General features: G+C 42.9%; 2 protein-coding genes across 9 annotated transcripts; one reads left to right on the forward strand and one right to left on the reverse strand.

The window, feature by feature from the left end:
- The first annotated feature begins 213 nt into the window (after window positions 1-213).
- ical1 (islet cell autoantigen 1-like) lies at window positions 214-10,163 on the forward strand. Of its 5 annotated transcripts, XM_086282188.1 has the most exons (16): window positions 214-232; window positions 342-417; window positions 1,169-1,193; window positions 1,309-1,483; window positions 4,061-4,133; window positions 4,560-4,683; window positions 4,777-4,975; window positions 5,067-5,192; window positions 6,094-6,192; window positions 6,309-6,394; window positions 6,602-6,651; window positions 6,791-6,835; window positions 6,995-7,150; window positions 7,565-7,837; window positions 7,923-8,018; window positions 8,264-10,163. In XM_086282188.1, the coding sequence occupies exons 3-16, from the start codon at window positions 1,186-1,188 to the stop codon at window positions 8,377-8,379; spliced, it is 1,626 nt and encodes a 541-aa protein (XP_086138314.1). In that variant the 5' UTR covers window positions 214-232; window positions 342-417; window positions 1,169-1,185; the 3' UTR covers window positions 8,380-10,163. The 5 variants fall into 5 exon arrangements, with proteins under 5 accessions (XP_086138314.1, XP_086138313.1, XP_086138316.1 ...); XM_086282187.1 differs by lacking the exon at window positions 214-232 and having other exon boundaries at window positions 294-417; XM_086282190.1 differs by lacking the exon at window positions 214-232 and having other exon boundaries at window positions 294-417; window positions 7,923-8,012; window positions 8,264-10,161.
- fam117ba (family with sequence similarity 117 member Ba) lies at window positions 9,749-18,908 on the reverse strand. 4 transcript variants are annotated; one of them, XM_086282196.1, is made up of 9 exons: window positions 18,605-18,908; window positions 18,340-18,427; window positions 16,499-16,737; window positions 14,756-14,839; window positions 14,518-14,628; window positions 13,644-13,787; window positions 13,295-13,502; window positions 13,074-13,194; window positions 9,749-12,798 (listed from the first exon to the last, which is right to left on the reverse strand). In XM_086282196.1, exons 3-9 carry the CDS (start codon window positions 16,517-16,519, stop codon window positions 12,573-12,575), a joined length of 915 nt encoding a protein of 304 aa, XP_086138322.1. In that variant the 5' UTR covers window positions 16,520-16,737; window positions 18,340-18,427; window positions 18,605-18,908; the 3' UTR covers window positions 9,749-12,572. The 4 variants fall into 4 exon arrangements, with proteins under 4 accessions (XP_086138322.1, XP_086138321.1, XP_086138323.1 ...); XM_086282195.1 differs by having other exon boundaries at window positions 18,340-18,908; XM_086282197.1 differs by lacking the exon at window positions 14,756-14,839 and having other exon boundaries at window positions 18,340-18,908.
- Window positions 18,909-19,344: the final 436 nt, after the last annotated feature.

The following is a 19,344-nucleotide window of genomic DNA, read 5'->3' on the forward strand; positions in this document are numbered from 1 at the left end:
TTCATTTATAATAAATAATTATATCTACATTCATTTTGAATTTTAGTTACATTCACTATTTATAGACTGACTCATATAGCCAGTATCACGACCATTAGAATCTCTAGTTTCTTTTGACATTATCACGTAGAACACATATAGATTTAACATGCTATATATTTATTTATCACGCCAATCACGTCCAAATCACGTCCATCTTTACGTATCGGAGGAAAGAACCGATTATCCTCTGGTAGGTTATCCTGTCAACAGACGATCTTTGAATTCAGCTGTCTAACAGCGGCTTCTAGTGTTCATACATCGCTGCAGCTGCTTAACCATATCCTGTTTCTGTTACTCAGATGGTGATGGCTATCGTCAGAGGAGGCTAGCTGAGCTGAATACATGCACAGAGTGCTGGAGAGAAAGTAAATAAAGGTAACACTGTTTTCACCTTACAGAGGATGAAGCCATACAATGAAAGACTTTCAGTAAAACGCACGGTCGCTCAGTTAGATGGTCTCAAGACGTTTCGCAGCTTTAACCATCAAACCTGCTACTAGCTAAACTGCTGCTAGCACACAAGCTCCTTTGCGGTTCCTTAGTTCGTTTACTTCGTTTACGTGTTTACCCTTTCATAATTGTACTCTGTGTAGATAAATGTCCGAACGACACCTGGTTTGGGGGGGGGGGGGTTTACGTGTCAGAGAGCTCTATTTTGCTGAAATGTAATGCTCGATATCCAGCTGTCTCAGTTCTCCCTGACTCCTTGAAGTCGCAGGTGTCTGATCCCTGCTCCATATTCGAGGCATTTTAGATTAGCTTCTTTAGCCCTCAGCACCGAGGCGTTTGGGCCAAAATAAACCCACATAAGCGTTTGTAACTTGATTATATGTCAGCTCAGGCTTCAGGCATGTTTACTGCTTTTTTGTGTTTGTGTGTACATCGAAGTCATACAGGAAGCTAAACTGCAGGAATATCTTTTATTACTCAATGATGTGTTAAACGTTGAATAGATGGATTTTATTCACTTTTGTACAAAACCCTTTCCCCCCTATCATATCTGCTGTCTGCTTATGTATTTTTGCGTTGAGGAATCTTCACCTAGACAGAAACCTAAAATGATTAATTTATGCTTTATGCTACTATTCTCTCCATCTGTCTAAACTGTTGTTTTGTATACTTTTAGAACAGTGGTTATCTACTATGGACGGGTAGGTGAAAATTTGTTATTATTGTGAGCATTATATGCAATTTATACACACACACACACACACACAGAGAGCCTGGTAAAAAATGTTGCTGACAACGTCATGTCCTTGGCTCCAGGTTTGCCGGAGACATGCTGAGTGGTGGCCGGGCTCTGCTTGGCGAGGACAGCTCAGTGATGGCCCGTATGCAGAAGAAATTTTGGAAGACCAAACAGGTCCTCATCAAAGCCACAGGCAAGAAGGAGGATGAGTATGTGGTGGCCTCGGATGCTGACCTGGATGCTAAGCTCGAGGTGGGGAAGAACAGGCTTAAGAGTGTTTTAATATTTGGCGACACACAAGATGATATTCATTGCTCAAAATTTGAAGGAAAATGAGGAATTTATTCAAAAGAGCCTGGGGCTGTTCAAGAAAAAGAAATTCTGTTGAGAAAATACAGTTTTTAAAATTAAATAACAGCTTCCAGAGTAGGAAAAAAGCAGCTCACAAACTTGAAGTTTTGAGGAATGGCTTTAAGCACAGGAACTACAGGATGTTTGTTTTTCCTTTATTTTCCGTCATATTGGTTTGATCTTGTTCGACTCTTCTGTCTTCCACAGATAGCCATAACTTATCCTAACTTAGCTGTTTTAGGTCAGGAGACATTGGGATTGTGGAGGGCAGATGGGTGGATGACAGATGTAATTGGGAGAGGATAAATGAATACATATAGTATATGTATTAATGGGGTTACAGTTAACCCTAATTCTAACTTGTGGCTTGTGAGGCGCAGGTGTCGACCTCCATTCTTTTCCCTGGGAGGCCGGGAATCTATGCCAGGAAACAACCTTGCCCCATTCAGCAGTGAGCAAGCCAGCTGTTTAAGATACAGCGATGAACTTGCGATTTTCATCCTGTTCTTTTCAAAACCTTTCAAAATAAAACCCCCTACAAAGTCCTGCTAACTCACAAAGAAAGCACAAAACATTCATTCTGTTTTCACATAATACATTGATATTTTAGAAAAAGTTTGAAGACAAGAAAATATTCTTGTCTTTTTTTATTTAGACAAGACAAGAATATTTTCTTGTCTAAATAAAAAAAGTTCTCTGCTGTATAGTACTCAGGCTAACTTCCTAAGGATTTTGTCCTTTTCCCAAGGGAAGGATTTGGTTTCAGTTGAGTAACCACAGGAGTGCTAAACTCCCTGCTTGAGTTAAAAGCACGGCACTGAACCAGCATTTGCCCCGGTGGCTTCACGTCCATTTGCTCCTGGAGAAAACTGCATCTGCAAGTTTAGTACAGATCACAAACTCTTCCACCTACCTGTTGTTGTTGTTGTTTTTTTTTTTTTTAATCGCTCACCTTTTTCACAAGACAACAGCTAGAATAAGTGAAATGCGGTTCATTAGAAGGCAGACAGTATTGGATATCTCTTCTTAGAGATAAAATAACTGTTTAGTGTTCACAGTCTTGTAGGTGAGTGGAGAACATTTCAAAGGTCTCTAAAGCAACTGTGGCCTTGATCACTCAGTAGTCAGCAGTAATCTGAATATCAAAATAATGAATGCATCTTTAAACTGTCGTAAACTCTGTTGCCTGCTGTTTTGCTGCTGAGAGGAAAATAAAAGGAATCACACATATCAAAATAACAACCGAAAAGCTCTTACCTACAGTGCATTGTTTCCTGGTGTCCATTGCTTACAGAGATCTTTTCCCTGTCCACTTACATGAGTGCTAATTATTCATGAGACTTTTGCAACAACAGCTGGATGGGGTACAGTGTGCTCTTTTACTTCTCGTCAAAGAAGAGCACTTCTCTGGGTTTGCTGAAACACGGCTGTTATTTAGTCGTGCAGGTTCTGCCCTAAAGGCCTTTGTTTTGCTCTGGTACGAGATTATCTTTCTTCTGTTCTTCTGCTCTCAGGAGAACAGAAGAAATTCATCCCCCTGTGAGACAGACAAAAGGTACCTCTGTGCGTCTTCAGATTGCTCTTTCTGCTAGTATTGATTTGTGACACGTAATCTATTAAAATAAAACCTCCCGTCATATTTACGGAGCAGCACATTGTTATATTGCATATAGAAGAATGGAATTCATGATTAATGAATTTTGTATATATTGTTCTGTGTCATTGTGTTTATGTTCTAGAAAATCACAGTAAGTGCAAAGCTTGGTTAGTAATGCTCGTTTTACTTAGAGGCGTTGTGCAGGAGAAGTCACCTGTATGCTGATATGTTTGGCCACCGCTGAGGTCCAGATTAAAGTTAATGACTGTTTACTCTACAGTTAAAGAGTAACTACACATGTTCAGCACACCCACAACTTCTGCTGTCTCACAATCTTCAGTGAGCCCGTCTCTCTGCTAAGAATAAGACAAAGAATCGGAATAATTTATTAAACCCAGAGGAAATTATGTGGACACAGTTGCTCCAAGACAGTAACTAACAAGTTAAAGAACCAATGTTCAGTGTTGCAGTATATTATAAAATAGCTCTAGTAATACAAATAGAGTGTACATGTACTTTCTATACTGTAGTGCTACTATTTTATTTATTTATTTTTTAAACTACTACTTACTATTCTTCAGCAGACTCTAGAGATCAAGGTGACCCTTTCCTTTCTGTCAGACAGCAGCACTAAAATGGCCTCAGAATATGTGTTGCTATCACACATGTAGTCACTGCTGTTGTCTACCAGGCGGGAGAAGAGGCAGCTCACTGACAACAGAAAATCTGTTCTGTTTTGTGATTGTCAGCAGTGAAGAGGAGCAAACGTCGCACTGTTAAAGAACAAAACTTGACTTTCAAAAAAAAAAAAAGCAAAAAGGTTAATCAAAAGGAGATGTTTTAAGAAAAGATCTCAAGATCGTTCCTGTTTGTCTCTGCAGTTCTTCCGCTCCGTTCAGTCTACGTGCACAGAGCTGCTGAAGGTGATCGAGAAGTATCAGGACAGGATCACACGTGAGTCAGATTCTGAGTCAGCTTCTCAATGAGGTAGGAATTCCAGGCGTTGCTATATCAGAGCACTCCGGAGACATACAACTAACCATTATGGGTGAACATTTTGTTGATGCGTGCAGCTTTCCAGAATTTAATAGTGTAAGTAAATGAAGGGCATTTTCCATCATTCAGTGTGAGCTGCTGTCACATTTCGTAAGTTGAAGTGTGAAGCACATGATGTAGCACATATAGCACTCGAGTAATTCCTGCTAAAAACTAGGGAGAGCTGATTGAAAAAATTATCTAAAGTTTTTTTGAGTGTGCAGCTTTATTCTTTAGCAGTGTTAGTGCTGCAGGTTTATGAGAATCTATCAAACTGCATTAGTCACTCATTTATGAAAGTCCTGCGATTTCATTGTGCAGCTGTCTTCGTTTCTCTTTCTTCAGGCTTGTCTCAAGAGGAGAATGAGCTCGGCCTGTTCCTGCGATTCCAAGCCGAGCACGATCGCACAAAGGCTGGAAACATGATGGATGCCACTAGCAAGGCTCTGTGTGCCTCTGCCAAACAGAGGTTAGCAGCAGGAGAGAACACTGGCACTAGTGATTATGCGCTATAAAAATGCGAGTACACAAACACGAACTGTTTCCTGTCTTTTTTCTTCAGGATGGCACTTTGTCCGTCACTTCACCGTTTGCACCAGGAAGTGGAGACGTTCCGGCGGCGTGCCATTTCGGACACACTTTTGACAGTAACCTGCATGGAGAAGGCTCGCACAGAGTACAGAGGAGCTCTGCTCTGGATGAAAGATATCTCCCAAGAGCTCGACCCAGACACCTACAAACAGCTGGAAAAGTTTCGCAAGGCATGATGTGGCCCATTTGTTCGGGTTGGTTTTCTTTTGCAGTACTCTGTGTATGTATGTGTATATAATGCAGATGTCTTTTTGTCCACAGGTCCAGGCCCAGGTAAGAGGGACAAAGAGCCAGTTTGAAAAGCTGAAGAACGATGTGTGTCAGAAGGTGGACATGCTGGGAGCAAGCCGCTGCAATATGCTCTCCCACTCCCTCTGTACCTACCAGGTACAAGTTTTTATCATTTCTAGGAATGGCTTCCCCACTTTGTTAATGCGGTGGACAAAATGTGAGGAACACTTCTAAATGTAATGAAGTCTAGTACGAGTACTGACGATTAACTCTGTCCCAAATGTTTCTTGAGCTTTTTTTTTTTTTTTTTTTAAAGCGACTAAATTCCAACCAGTCGTGGCAGATGGCCGGTCTTACCTGAGCCTGGTTCTGCCAAAGGTTTCATCCTGTTAAAAGGGAGTTTTTCCTTCCCGTTGTTGCAATAGTGCTCGCTCATAGGAAGCTGTCTGATTGTTGGGGTTTCTTTGTATTATTGTAGGGTCTTTACCTCTTGTAGGAGCAAGCTGGCAAAAGCTAAAACTGACTTTTTCCATTGTAAGTGAGCAAACTTACAAATCTAGTAAGTGGTGAATAATTATTTCACCCACTGTAATCTAATCTTCTTTTTTTTTTTTTTGCTGTGTAAAAACACTCAGGCCCTAAAAGTTGATTCTGTTCATCTGGACGTAGCGTTTTCAGTCAGAGAAACGTTTCGTCACTCATCCAAGTGACTTCTTCAGTCTTAGCTGACTGTAGGTTTCCCCAATCTTATAAACAGTACATTTGCTTTATGGCTGAAACTAGGACCACTGAAAGAACAATGGGCTTGGAGGTCAGTTCCTTGATCATTAATATGCAAATTCTCATGACCATTAATCAACAACTATTGATCAAAGCTCATTGATCAAAGACCACTAATCAGTGACCATGAGTACCATTCACAGAGCCTAAAAGTCATAAGTTAAGTTTAGGCTCTTGTTTGTTGAAGAGAGATCAAGCTAACCTGTAATAAGACTGATGTGTTTAGGGACTCCTAAAATTAATGTTTTCAGCGATTGGGCTTTCTCTGTGCTGTTAGACCACCCTGCTGCAGTTCTGGGAGAAAACTGCTCAGGCCATGTCAGAAATCCACAAGGCCTTCCAGGGACATGTACCATACCAGTTTACCACACTCAAGGTATTTCAGAATGTTGCCCTTTGCTTCTACTTAAACACCAAACTGTAGTGGTTCAAAGTACTTGAATCTAAAGTTTTCCATAGATTGAAATGTACCACTGTTTGTACTTCCCTCAGGATCTGCGGGATCCCCTGGAGCAAATCTCAGACTCTAAAAAACAAGAGGAGAAAGAGAAGGCAGCACTGCAGAGCAACACAGAAAGGTATGAGAACATGATGGGACAAATCTGAATTGAAAAGTGTCTCATGAAATCCTTTTGTACGATCAGGACTTGGAGCAGTGTTTACCCAAGTGGTTTCTAAAAGCGTCTCCAAATCAAATCAAGGCCACTGCATTGCTATAAATAGCAAAAGCATCCTATAAGACACTTTTTATCGTTATTTACCCTTTTCTCTCTTTCGTTTCTTAGTCTGCTTTCCTTGGATGATGACAACCTGTCAGGAAGTGCCACCGATGCAGGTATGTACTGCCACCTGTCGGCTAAAAGGCAGTCTGCACCAGCTACACTCGAAGCATCCAAGCATACCTATAAAATCGAGGAAGAAAAATATCGTCAATAGCAAATTACACATTACTAATGAATTGTTTTATTTTCCAGACCTCCCACTCAGTAGTGATGGGCAGAGGCAGACTGATGACTGCGGTAAGTGACTGTCTGCTTGTTTAACTGTGTTCTGTAGCTGGCACTTGTGCAAATACAACATGCATGCATGAATTGCTGCTGCTGATTGTGGAATGGATGTCTATTGGCTTTATGATCGTTTGATCTCAGCTCACCAAATTGCTATCACATCCACACCAGCCCTGCAAAACCTCAGTGGACTGTCAAGAAGCTCTGATGATGACCTGATGCTTATGGCCTGTGACATGCCACAGCCCACAGCCCCAGCAAATGCCCTACACCAGCCTCAGGGCTTTGGAAACCTCGAGTTTGGCCTCTCACAGCTGCCTGCCACCGGTAAACTGGTTGGCTGTCTTTTTCCTCTCATTCTAACTTCAACCTGCTTCACTAAGTGTCGGCGTCCTACTTGACTTTGCTTGGTGTCATCAGAAATTCACTCCTACTGAGGTTTCAACTTGTGGGTTCAGTCTTTTTGCTTCCACTATCAGTCTTTTCTAAATGTGTGATTAACATTAAGCAATTGGGACCAATTCATCTCTTTATTTTCGGACTCATTTTATAGAGGACGGATACATAGCTGCGTTTCCCTCATTGCATGTTGTTACTCAACAAGTAGCTGAACTGAAGTCTTAACCTTCTGTTCTAATTTTAGTCCTCTTTTTCATGGTCAGACCTCATCTGACTTTGTTCGTTTCGGATGTGTTTTGTCTCTGGTTTAATAACTTTCCTGTTCTTCCCCCTTCCCTCTAGATGGGAGTCTGCACACTGGCCGTCAGCCACAGGAGGACGGTGAACCAGGGGACATGGCCTTCCTCAAAGACCTTCTTAGCCCTGGTTCAGGAGCTAGTGATGAGTTCAGCAAAGAATGGCAGGATGCTTTTGGGATGTTTACCTCTCCCAGTGTCCCCACAACCAGCCAAGGAGCACAGAGTGGTGCAACAGCAGCACGTCCACCCTCTAACCCCCCTAGCCCCACAGGCTTTCTGCCCTCCCAGCTGCTGGATCACAGTTTGAGTTCCACAGGTGAGCCACATGTTGCTTACTGCAGCATACTATCTGATAACTGATTGTGCTACTGGATTCTTCACAATGGCTGTTTACCTTTTAGGTTGGGCAACCCCTCCTATGTTCCAAGCTCCACCCCTGCAGGTTCCTCAAAGTCCAAACCAATCAGCTCAGCCAGCTCCCAAATTTGCAGGTAATGGTAAGCTCTTCCTCATTCCTCAGAAAGTACACTACTTAAAAATACTCCCTGGAGGAAGTAATTTGTGTTCCTTGTTACGCATCTTATGCATCCGTGGCCTTGGATGCATTCTCACATAACTGCCAGTTAAGAGACTGTACTGTAACTTTAATTAGTTGATATTTGCTAAATATATTGCTGATCCAGGTGTGGCTGCTGTGCAGTAAACTTATAAAATGTATAAATATGTGTGTGTGTATATGCAGCTACCCCTGGGGGATCCAAAGACATGTCTGCCTGGTTCAACCTGTTTGCAGACCTCGACCCTCTTTCCAACCCTGATGCCATCGGACGATCTGCAGACGAGCTGCTCAATGCCTGAATATGTGCTTGTGTGTATGTGCGTGCATCTTCTCTCCCCAAGGATTCTTTGCAATGTTCCATGTCATCATTCAAGTAAACAAACACGAACAGTGAGAAAGACGCATATGAGTAAAAGATGGTGTTTTAAACAGGAAACATTGTCAGTGAAGACTGTTAACACTACCTGTGAAGTCATGTACACAGCAAACCTCATGTTTTGGGTTTCAGGTTTACTTTGAAGGGTTTTTTTCTGTGGGTCACTGTCAGGGACTCAAAATGTCTCATCATAGGATATATTACATGTTTTACACTATTTTATATAGTGTATTTCCAGCTGCACCAGGAACACAGTGTATCACCATCACTGGAGAAACTCTGAATCTTCGTGTCTGCATTACTTTGATTTACTTTATTGATAGAGCTCTGTAATAACTGGCCTGCATTGTATGCTTAATCAGCTGGAGTTAGAGTGCAAGGCACAGAGTCTTCTATCTGTCCATCTTCATCTGTGATTTCACTCAAACTGGGTCAAAATGTATGTTTGAAATAGTCTCATCTGTTGTTTAACAATCACAAATCCAGGGCCAAGAAAAATCTGTGAAGGATTTATTCTGTACTTTTGAAGGAAATTTTGGCCATGGGATTTTTATTGTTATTGGTACATAAAAATGTACTGATTTACAAATGACAGCACTATTACTGGTTGGAGAAACGGAGTTTTTGTTGTGCAGCGTACTGTAAAGATGGAAGAAAAGCAACACTATCAAGTAACACTGTAACTGACTATTTTAACTTTGTGTGGTGTGTATTTTGAAGATACACAGATATATATGGTTTATATGGAGGAATCAACACTGGAGAGCTGTTACCATGTCACATATTTAAAAAACATGGATCCTTCACTTGCTGTAGATTTAGTGATTGTACTTCTTTGAGTGCGAAAAACTGCAGAAACCTGCATTTCTGAGTATTTATAAGTTTAGTGAAAAAATGTGCAGAGCTGTGTTTCTAAAACCGATTTGATGAAAACGAGTTATCATGTAAATATTCTCTCCACATGCACAGACTGAAACCAAATCCTTAGTTACGATATTTGTGTGCCTGTATAACCACACTCAGTTGAGCTAAAGTAATAAGACTGTGTGTCTCGAAGTTGAGCAACTCACAAAAATGACTTAATACCAGCTGCACATTATTATCTCAGCTTTTGGGAATACAAACAAACCTCACTACTACTCAGCAATTGAGGCAAGGGGACAAGAAAGCAAGAAGGAAGCCTGACACTATAACTGTGTGTGTGTGTGTGTGTGTGTGTATACACACACACACACACACACTCTACTGACTCTTGATTTCCTCACTTTAGGTAAAAGAATGTATTTCTCAAGTCAATCACAGATGCTTTATTTAACTATTCCTTTTTATTTCACTCAAAAGAATTTAACTTGGCAGTTGTTTCCAATAAACGGGACAAGCAAACAAAAAACTGACGTGTCGACTTTTTGCTGTGTCGTGCCTCACTCCAATACGACTAAAAGTGGGGAATAAATCTGTATTTTCACATATACAAATCTTTTTGTTCCTGTAAACACATCTGAAAAAGACAAAAGGGAATATGTAGGTGTGATTGTTTGTCAGCATTTTCTTCATAGTTTAAACATGTTTTTTGTTACATAATCATTTTTTAGGACTACCTATTATTCTGGACCAGGTCACTGAACAATGCTTCTGTCTACTTCAGCTCTGCTACATATTTAAGTAATTCAGGATCTCCACTGTGTGAGGCTACATAAACAGCAGCTGTTGGTTTGCTCTCGGTTCAGTAAACTTGTTAGTGCGCACTGAGAAGTCTGAGTATCTTGTTTTCTGTGCACTACAACCTGAGATGGATGATGATGAAATCTCTTCAGGATTAAAACTCTTAAGACCCAATTACACTCCTATCTGATAAATAAATACATTATTATTATTCACAATAATGAGACATGTAGGAATTCACAGTACTTGGTGAGGGAATAGGAGGGGGGAGTAGGGGAGTCGTACACTTGTGACTCATTCTGATACATATCTTTTTCAGCCGATAAATACAAACACATCGTGCCTCTATATTTACAAACCCGGTACATTCCTATCCTACCATAGCAGGCACAGTCGAGTAGTAGACATATACAAGAATACAAGAGGATGGGCCGAGGCAGGGAGAGGCTGGTGACCCATAAACTGCACAAGAATACAGTTGTCTTCATACAATGATCTTTCATGTTGCTCGCTGAATTTAAATCACAGACTATACTTTTGTGCGCCAATCAGATGTGCAGCTGCAGACAGTATAAAAACAGATGCAGTGAAGCTGACATGGAAGTGCCTTAAAACAGTAATCTTAAGACAGAAATCTCAGGGAAAATCACCCTCAACTATCTCGCTCCATGAGCTCAGTAAACACTTGATTACTTTAAAGCAGGTTTGGGGAACTCCAGGCCTCAGGGGCTGGTGTCCTACAGTTTTTAGGTGTGTCCTTGATCCAACACAGCTGATTTAAATGGCTAAATTACCTCCTCGCCTGGTAATGAACTAATCATTTGATTCAGGGGTGTTGACCCAGGGTGATATCTAAAACCTGCAGGACACCAGCCCTCAAAGCCTGGAGTTCCCCACCCCTGCTTTAAAGGCTCAGTCCCCATTTTCAGGTGTTGCTGAACAGAACAGCAAGTCTGTTTTTTAAAACTATGCTCACTCTAAAGTCAGAAAGTACAACATTCAGGATGCACTCCTGCTACATCCGGGTTTTACTGTCTACAGTTACATCAGATCCAACCACGGTTGTTTATTTTTACACTACATTCAACTCTGATATTATTTTTTAATATTACAATCTATCTTTTACCTTTATCTTTAGTCTCTACAAATTTCTGAGGGAACTATCTGTCTAAATAGCTCATTAATGCTCTACTACCTTCACCACTAGTCTCTAATCTTTCACTTCAAATTGCTGCCCGTCAGTTTGTAGACCGAATCTACACAGTAAAGTGGGTTCTAATTTGTACGCCCCCCCATCGACCAGTCTGCTGTGTAATACTCAGGTTCACCAACATCTCCGTACTCTCAGCCCTGCACGTCAGAAGGGAGCCTGTCCTGCAGGGAAGAGGGGCCCTACTGGACACATTTGAACACAAGCTGAGCAAGTCAGAAGGAAATTAGCATTACGGTGAAAGTGAGAGAAAAAAGGGGATAAAGAGCTGGAAAAAGAAGGAACAAATACGGCGGAGTAAAAAGAGGGAGACTTGGGAAGGAGGCTGAACATGCTGCACGCTTAGCCCTGGCCTGTGTTCCTCAAAGATACAAGCTGCCCAGCAGGGGACCAGTTCACTGCTACCAGTTAGCGTAACAAAGGCACTGCTTTGTCCCAGTTTTAGCTAACTTTTGTGGCAAACAGCTAATAAAAGTACAAAACAGATGTCTGGATTTGGTTTACAAGGTGGTCCAAATAAAGTATTTACTTGTTTCAAGGTGTGAATTATGCACCGTCTCATTGTTTGCTTGTTTTGAAGATGGTTCAGCCTTTCTCTATGAATATATGGCCACGATAGTGCAAAGATGTCTCATCTAAACATCAACATCATCAGAGCACTATGATGACTCAGGGAAATCAGTGAAAAATATCAGGCACATTTTGAACTCGTCTTTTTCCCCATCTCTTGAAGTTTTGCTACTATATTTTCTGGCAGCACCAAAATTAGCCTCTGTGGTCAAACTCTTGGTCACTAAGGAAACCAGCAGCCTTTTTTTGTTATCATGGAAGGCATATTTCATATCAAGAGAAATAACTACAGATAGAAAAAAAGATATGTCCGTGGAAAGGCGCCATGGTATAATACGATGAAATAAAAAAGTCTGTCCTTCCTCCCTTTTCCTCCCAAAAAAACAGGAACAATAACCAGCACTAAGGTAGAAGAAAGCGATGAAATGTTAGCTGCAGAGGTCTGCTCAGGCCTGCAGGACTCTCACATTGTAGTTGTCTGATGAGGAGAGGCAGTGGGAAGCGCTTTTTGAACAAGATAAGGACATCAGAGAGAGCTTAGCTGGCATGCTGAAGGCAGTTTTTTAGAGCAGAAGGGCCATTTCCTCAAATGTTTTTGGATTATGTTGGTGGGGGGAGGCTGTTTTAGAGGAAAGGAAGGGGTGTGTGCGGACTGGAAGGCTGCAGGGGGGGCATCAGAAACTCTCCGGCTCCTCCAGGAGGCAGGGCTGGGTGGACAGAGGCACAAGGGATGGGGATAGGCTTTGCAGGCCCACGCCGGAGCGAAAGTTGAGGTCCGGGGCGGGGAGTAAGGGCTTGAGGATGCTGACGAGGCAGAAGGCAGAGCCGCTGTTAGGAATGAAGTTGACCTTGTTGCGGTCAGGACACAGAAAGGGAGGGATCTCCTGCAGAGGCTTGGGCCTGGAAACACATGCAGAGTCATATTTAGCCTACATGTTAACCTCTTGTTTTTATACAAGTTCATCATGATTTTGCAAAACTCTTGACACACTTAGAAAAACACTTAGACACCTTTAATGGCGTTTGGACAACAATGTAACTGTGGAGAGATAAATTAAGGTTCGCTCACACACACACAAACAGTACTTGGCATATTTGATGTCGATTTTGGTTGTTCTATGTGATTTTATGGGACACCAACTGGAAGGACGCTGAACACCTCCTTTTCCACTCACATTGACTCCTCAGACACTTTGACCTTCTCACAGCCCTCTGGAGGTTCTCTCTTGAACATGTAGCTGTTGTTGGGTCTAGGAGAGGCGGCGTATTTGGGCAGCGGGGAGCAAGGTCCCAGCTCTGAGAATAAGCAAGAAGGTGGGTTAGCGACACGTCGAGCTCACAAAGGCACCGCTATGTGTCTGGTTTTGACTCTTGTATGTATGCGTGCGTTGGTCACCTTTGTCCTCGTATGGGCTGCCTCCACACGTGTCGTTGAGGACGGTGAGGTAGGAGGGTGAGATGGAGTCGGGACGGCTACTGCAGTTGCTATGGTTACTGCTCAGGCCCCCGCCAGAGGGAGTCTGCGTGTCGATGCTGCGGGTACTGCTACTTCGCTGTAGGGGGACAGGAGGGGGTGCACGGTGCCCATCGGGGACATCTTGTGGCTGTTGCACGAACACACACACACACAAAATCACAATTATATCTCCAATCTTTAAAAAAGAAACCAATCTGAGATTAGTTTTTTTTTAGGGAAGGACACGACATTTAACACACTGGGAGCACATTAACTCATTGAAACTCACAACAATAGTCTCATCCTTCTCGGGGGTGTCACGGATGATGATGCGTTCGATCTCCTGGTTAAGGCCCTCCACGCTGTTGCGGAAACGAGGGGCCGACGACTTGGATATAGGGATGGGTATCAGAATGGTCTTAGGCATAGGCGACTGCAAAAACACAGACAAACCGAATTTATTACAAACGTCATCTGGGGGTTTAGTGACTTTAAACCAGCGGTCCCCAACCCCCGGGCCATGGACCGGTACCAGTGTGTGAGTCATTTGGTACCAGACCGCGAGAGTGAGACTCGGGTGTGAAATGTATGGTTTTCAGGGTTTTTAGTGTTATTTTGTTATCGTTTTTTTCATTAACTCTGTTTTCCTGGGTCTTTTCACGTGTGTTATGAATAAATCTTCTTTTTTTCGGTACCGGTACTAGTTTTACTTTGTTGTATTTATCCGCGACACCTTAAAGGCCATTCCGTGAAAATATTGCCGGGCACAAACCGGTCCGTGGCGCAAAACAGGTTGGGGACCTCTGCTTTAAACGGTCAATGCCATAGAAAGAAACAAATGTGGAGATAATTTATCAGAACTAACGTTTGCTATAGCATAAATGCACTATATCTGAGCCAGTCATTCATTTTCTTCCAGGACATCCAGAATACAGGACAGCTGAATTGCAACAGACTCCACAGGGAACGTGTGAGTGGCCCTACTGCCATCTCTGTCGCATACAGTAGAATGACATGAGTGGCCACTAAATGTGTACATACGTCTACATCACACACACACTGGAGCTAAATAAGGACATCGAGAAAGTGGGACGTCCTCAAAAACCCAGATCGGGTACCCAACACAGTCTTCCTCCAACCTGCATGCTGTCTCTATTAGTCACCTGCGATTGGATAATGGTGTGGCTGCCATTGAAAGGGGCCTTGCGCTCTTTGTCCCTCCGATGGCGGCTGCTGCGTTTGCTGCGCTGTAGCTGCTGACGCAATTTGGCGATCTGAAGAGAGCACATACAGACATCAGTGTTAACGGTGGCATGCTGAGAAACAAGGGATTCAGTATGCTCCAGGACCCGTATTGTAATTTGTTGTTTATTTGGGCCTGTAATCAGGTAAGAAAGTGACCTCCTTGAGCTGGTCGGTGCTCCCACAGGAGGCCGAGCGTTTGTGTGAGCCCCTCCTCCTCTCATCTGCCCAGGCCCTGGGAGTCTGACACACACAGATCCACACATACACTGTTCAGAACTAAAGCTCAAACACACAAGCTTAAAACTGCTAAACAGGAAAAAAAAATACAGCTGAAACCAAAAAACATTTGACAGTTCTTAATCAAATATATAGGGATTATTTAAACAGACAACACCAACTCCCCATTTATAGAACTGACTTATAGGATGGGTGCAGAACATGTTTTTTATGTTATAACTGAGAAGCCAGTTAAGAGCCTGGGGAAGGTCTTCCAACAGCAAACCGAGTGACACAACCATAACTCATGAAACACAAGAGAGCTGAAAACCTGGCTTATATTGTTGGACAAATCAGTAAAGTGTTGGCAGTAAAGTTCAAGGGCTGGATTTACTGGCATGGCATCCTGCCACACTGCTGGTTTACAATGTCACACTGGCCATTATGGGTTTGGGAGCACGATTGCTAGTAGGTGGTTGGCCCTTCCTTGTAGCCTAAAGTGGATTTGTGGTTCAGCAAGGGTAGCACGCTGACAGTCTGTTAGCAGTCTGGGATGGCCTGTCTACCTGTGGAGAGCTCTGTTATCAAGGCAGTGTATAAAGTGTCTGGTAAAACCGGTTTGTGCACCACTCTTGCTTATGCTGCTGCTGGTTTGTCAGCCAGCTGCAGAAAAGAGTGCAGTCATAACATACAAAGTGCTGAAGTGAAAAATACTGCAAACACTGTTTCTGCTTTTCATTCTCTATTTTAAAAAATATATATTTTTCATGGTTCTTCTGTTCTCTTCTGTTCAGCTGTTTGCCCTGTTCCACCCACCGGTGAACCAATCAGCATTTGCCAGACACACAGTTATGTTCAGCTGGGATTTTAGAGGACTGCACGGAAGCATATATCTGTCCGCTTACTGTCCGAACTGAAGCGTGTACGCAGATAGACACTTTTGCAGGACTGTGAATTACACAGAGGCAGCTTTATATGGGAGGAAGAATAAGATGTGACTCCTCTTGAGCAGACTATCAGAAGAATTCATGGTTTTCAGTCAAACCCAAACAACAGAGATGATGCTGTATAGAGACTCCAGTAACACCAGAGTCTCCTTGGTTGGCATAAGAGGTAAGGACAGGCAGGAAGTGGAGAGCTCTGGAACCTCAATAGGGCAAGGCCCAAGGAAGGGAAAGAAGCCAGTAGGTCCAGGAACTGACCCAAGCAGGGGTAGAGGAAACCCAATGCAGTAGGATGGTTGGGACACGGCAGCAAAGAATGTGGAATTTATGGGAGCAGTTAATGAACTGGAATATCTTGTGGTTAAAACTATGGAAGGCTGAGCCACCCTAGATCAAGTTTATCCAGTCAGTCTATAATGTCCTCCCAAACCTAACCAACCTCTCTTCCTGCAGTCTTGCAGAAACCACCCACATATACCTGCTGTGCCTGGGAAGAGGATGACTGAAACGCATCTTAAGCTGTTGCCCAATAAGCCTGAAAAAGGGCAACATAAAATTCCTACAATTTATTTTTAAGATTGTTAATTTTTCTTCCTTATGTCAGTTAGCACTTTGGGTTCTTTCCTCTTCCAGTAACAGTAATAATACTTTTACTATGTATTATGGCCTACGCATATAAACAAAATGCAAACTTTGTGTATCTCACAATTATTACTACACAAAGAGACGCTATACTCACCTGCGTCGCTTTGTCCCTCATGTAGGGAATGTGTTGTTGCTGGCTGTCGTCCTGAGGCCAGGGACCTGTCAGGTGAGAGCCAGCGAGCGTGCCCTGTGAGGGCCACAGCTGGACGCGATGGCGGGAAACCGAGAGAAGAATGAGGGAGCAGACTGCTCAGAGGGAGAGAAGGGGGGAATGCCGGAGGCGTCGAGGACAATCAGAGGAGAAATCTAGAAGGTTAAGGCCACAGATGCAGTCTGAAGGGAAAACAGAAAATGAGTTTGAGTAGATCTAGAGATGTAAAGACGTTTGATGTAAACACATCAACAAATCACCAGACATACAGCTGGCCAATGGGATAAGCTCGCAATGTCTGTCTAGGTCTGTGTGTATTTACTTTTGTGTCAGGGAGTCTGTGTGTGTGTGTGTGTGTGTGTGTGTGTGTGTGTGTGTGTGTGTGTGTGTGTGTGTGTGTGTGTGTGTGTGTGTCTGTGTGTGGCCAGATTGATGTTAATCCATCCCATGCTGGGCAGAGCAGCTATGCCAGGCTCACACGACCCCCTGGTTAATGGCATTAAGACACCTTAAATGAGAGCAGGGGAGCGTAACCAACTGACCCTGGCTGCAGGTTGAGGTTTTGCAGTGATTCACTGACACCCATGGGTTCTTGCATCCAGGGTACCAGCACCATCAGTGAATTGCACAAAACCTCTAGGATTGTGTATAGGCAAAAATTTGGTATACACAGTATATTACAACCTTGTATATAACGCCACTTATAGTGATTCTGTCCATCTCACTGTAGGGTTGTTGATATAGCATTAACAACAGCTTCTTTTATGTAATTCTGAGTCTATGCATTCTCTGAGAACAGAGAATTCTTTGCATTCTAATGAATCACATTTTCAATATTGAGATCATGATTATTTACAAAGTTTAAATACCAAAAAGTACAGTTCAACATCAGAATTCTCCCTCATCTGCTATGACAGCAGAACGGCAGTGCAACAGTGCAAACACACACTGCAGACAGTTTTAATGGATAACAAAGAATCAACTCATTCATCTTCTCTTATAATGTTGAAATGAATAGAACATGAATCCATAAATGCAAACACACAGCTCTGACTGGTAGTGTGTGTGTGTCCTTGAGCTAAATTCGGCAGGGGCCTTGACCAGTGCATATAGCTGTTGCTAGGAAACGTCGGTGGTGTGTGTGTGTGTGTGTGTGTGTGGGGGGGGGGTTCTGATCATTATTAACACACAAGAGAACTTGGTTGTGTGTGTGACTAAGCGGGGTTTTCAGCATCAGCAGTCTGCCAGTGAAATGCTCCCACCACTTTATTTTGATGGCAGCTTTTTCCTGCCTCAGCGGCTGCCCACAAATCACCTGCACAGTGTACGCTACCAGCAATAGTAACACTGGTAGCAGCAGTAGTAGTAGCAGAAATAATAGAAGAGTGGCTCAACCTTCTGTTATGTTGTTGTCAGAACAACATGAACAGCAGAACATTTTTTGGCCTAAGAACATGACCCGAACCACTAAGAGAATAGATGTGGTTTTAATTGTAAATGTTGAACATTGCCTGTTTTATTACTATCTATCCTCCATGCTAACTTGACATATTAGGGGATGAAATATCCCTTAGATGAGAGGATCTTAATACGAAAAATAAATGCTCCCTGCACGTTCATCTCCATACAAAAGCCTGCACGGTGAAATGTAGGCCGATTGTGTTTGGTGGGAAGCACGCCACCCCTCCTCACACATACAAAAACATATTCCACGCTGGTGCTATAATCCATGCTCAGGAACAGCATCCAAATTTCTGACCTTGTGTATGTAAAATCAGACTCACCTGCAAAATGCAGTCTCGGTGCGCTGCATGCAAAGGGGCATGGGAGCTCTTCGGCAGCCCCGGACCCTGTTGCCACTACTCGAAGATGCTACAGATGCGATGAGAAAAGGCAGGGCAGAATGACCAGGGTGAAGATTACAAGTAAGGAAGGTAGACTCAGATATCAAAGGCAGACACCGAAAAAGAGGGAAAAAATAGAAACACGGCCTTCGTGAGGACAGCAGCGATACCGCTTGTGTCAAAATGGGCGTTGCTGTGTTCGCACCCTGCCTCCTCGAGACGTCGGGGATGGATGTTTTTCTCTCCCGGCTGAAGCAACGCGACAGCTTTAAGCGTCTAGCCAAACGCTTTGTGTTCGAAGAAAATAACTGTTAAAAACAGAGCGAGGGTGCCTCGTCTGTGGAGTTTGTGATGAGCTGGAAAAAAAACTAAACAAACAAACAACAACAACAAAAAACAAGACAGGAATAACACATTCAGAAAGGATAGAAAGAAGAAGGCGGTGATGCTGGGCTAGCCTCCGCTCACACAACGGGAGAGGGACCAGTGCAGTGTGAAGTCAGCCGGTGTAACCGATACTTCCGGTTGTTATCCTCTAAATCAAATCTGCACGCTGTCAGGTCCACGTAATCATGATCATTTGGTACTTTCACTTTAATATATATGATCACGACAACAGTCATCTTTGGTATTTACATCAACACCGGCAAATGAGGACAAGTGGGGCCGATGGCGCGATATGACAGCCTCGCTTCTGTCAGTCTGCCCCAGGGCAGCTGTGGCTACAACTGTAGCTTTGCCTCCACCAGTGTTTGAATGTGAGAGTGAATGAATAGTGGAATTGTAAAGCGCTTTGAGGGCCTCGAAAAGCGCTATATAAATGCAATCCATTATTATTATTATTATTATTATTATTATAAGTGCAATACGGAAATAATTGTGTTTTTCGTTTTTGTATAGACACACACACACACACACAACTTTATTGTAGTTTTGTATTATTCT

This window comes from Aulonocara sp. 'chitande type north' Nkhata Bay, linkage group LG23 (genome assembly GCF_057382095.1).
Source record: "Aulonocara sp. 'chitande type north' Nkhata Bay isolate Kocher_YH1m ecotype deep benthic linkage group LG23, A_spYH_male_GT1.1, whole genome shotgun sequence".
Classification (NCBI taxonomy): domain Eukaryota; kingdom Metazoa; phylum Chordata; class Actinopteri; order Cichliformes; family Cichlidae; genus Aulonocara; species Aulonocara sp. 'chitande type north' Nkhata Bay.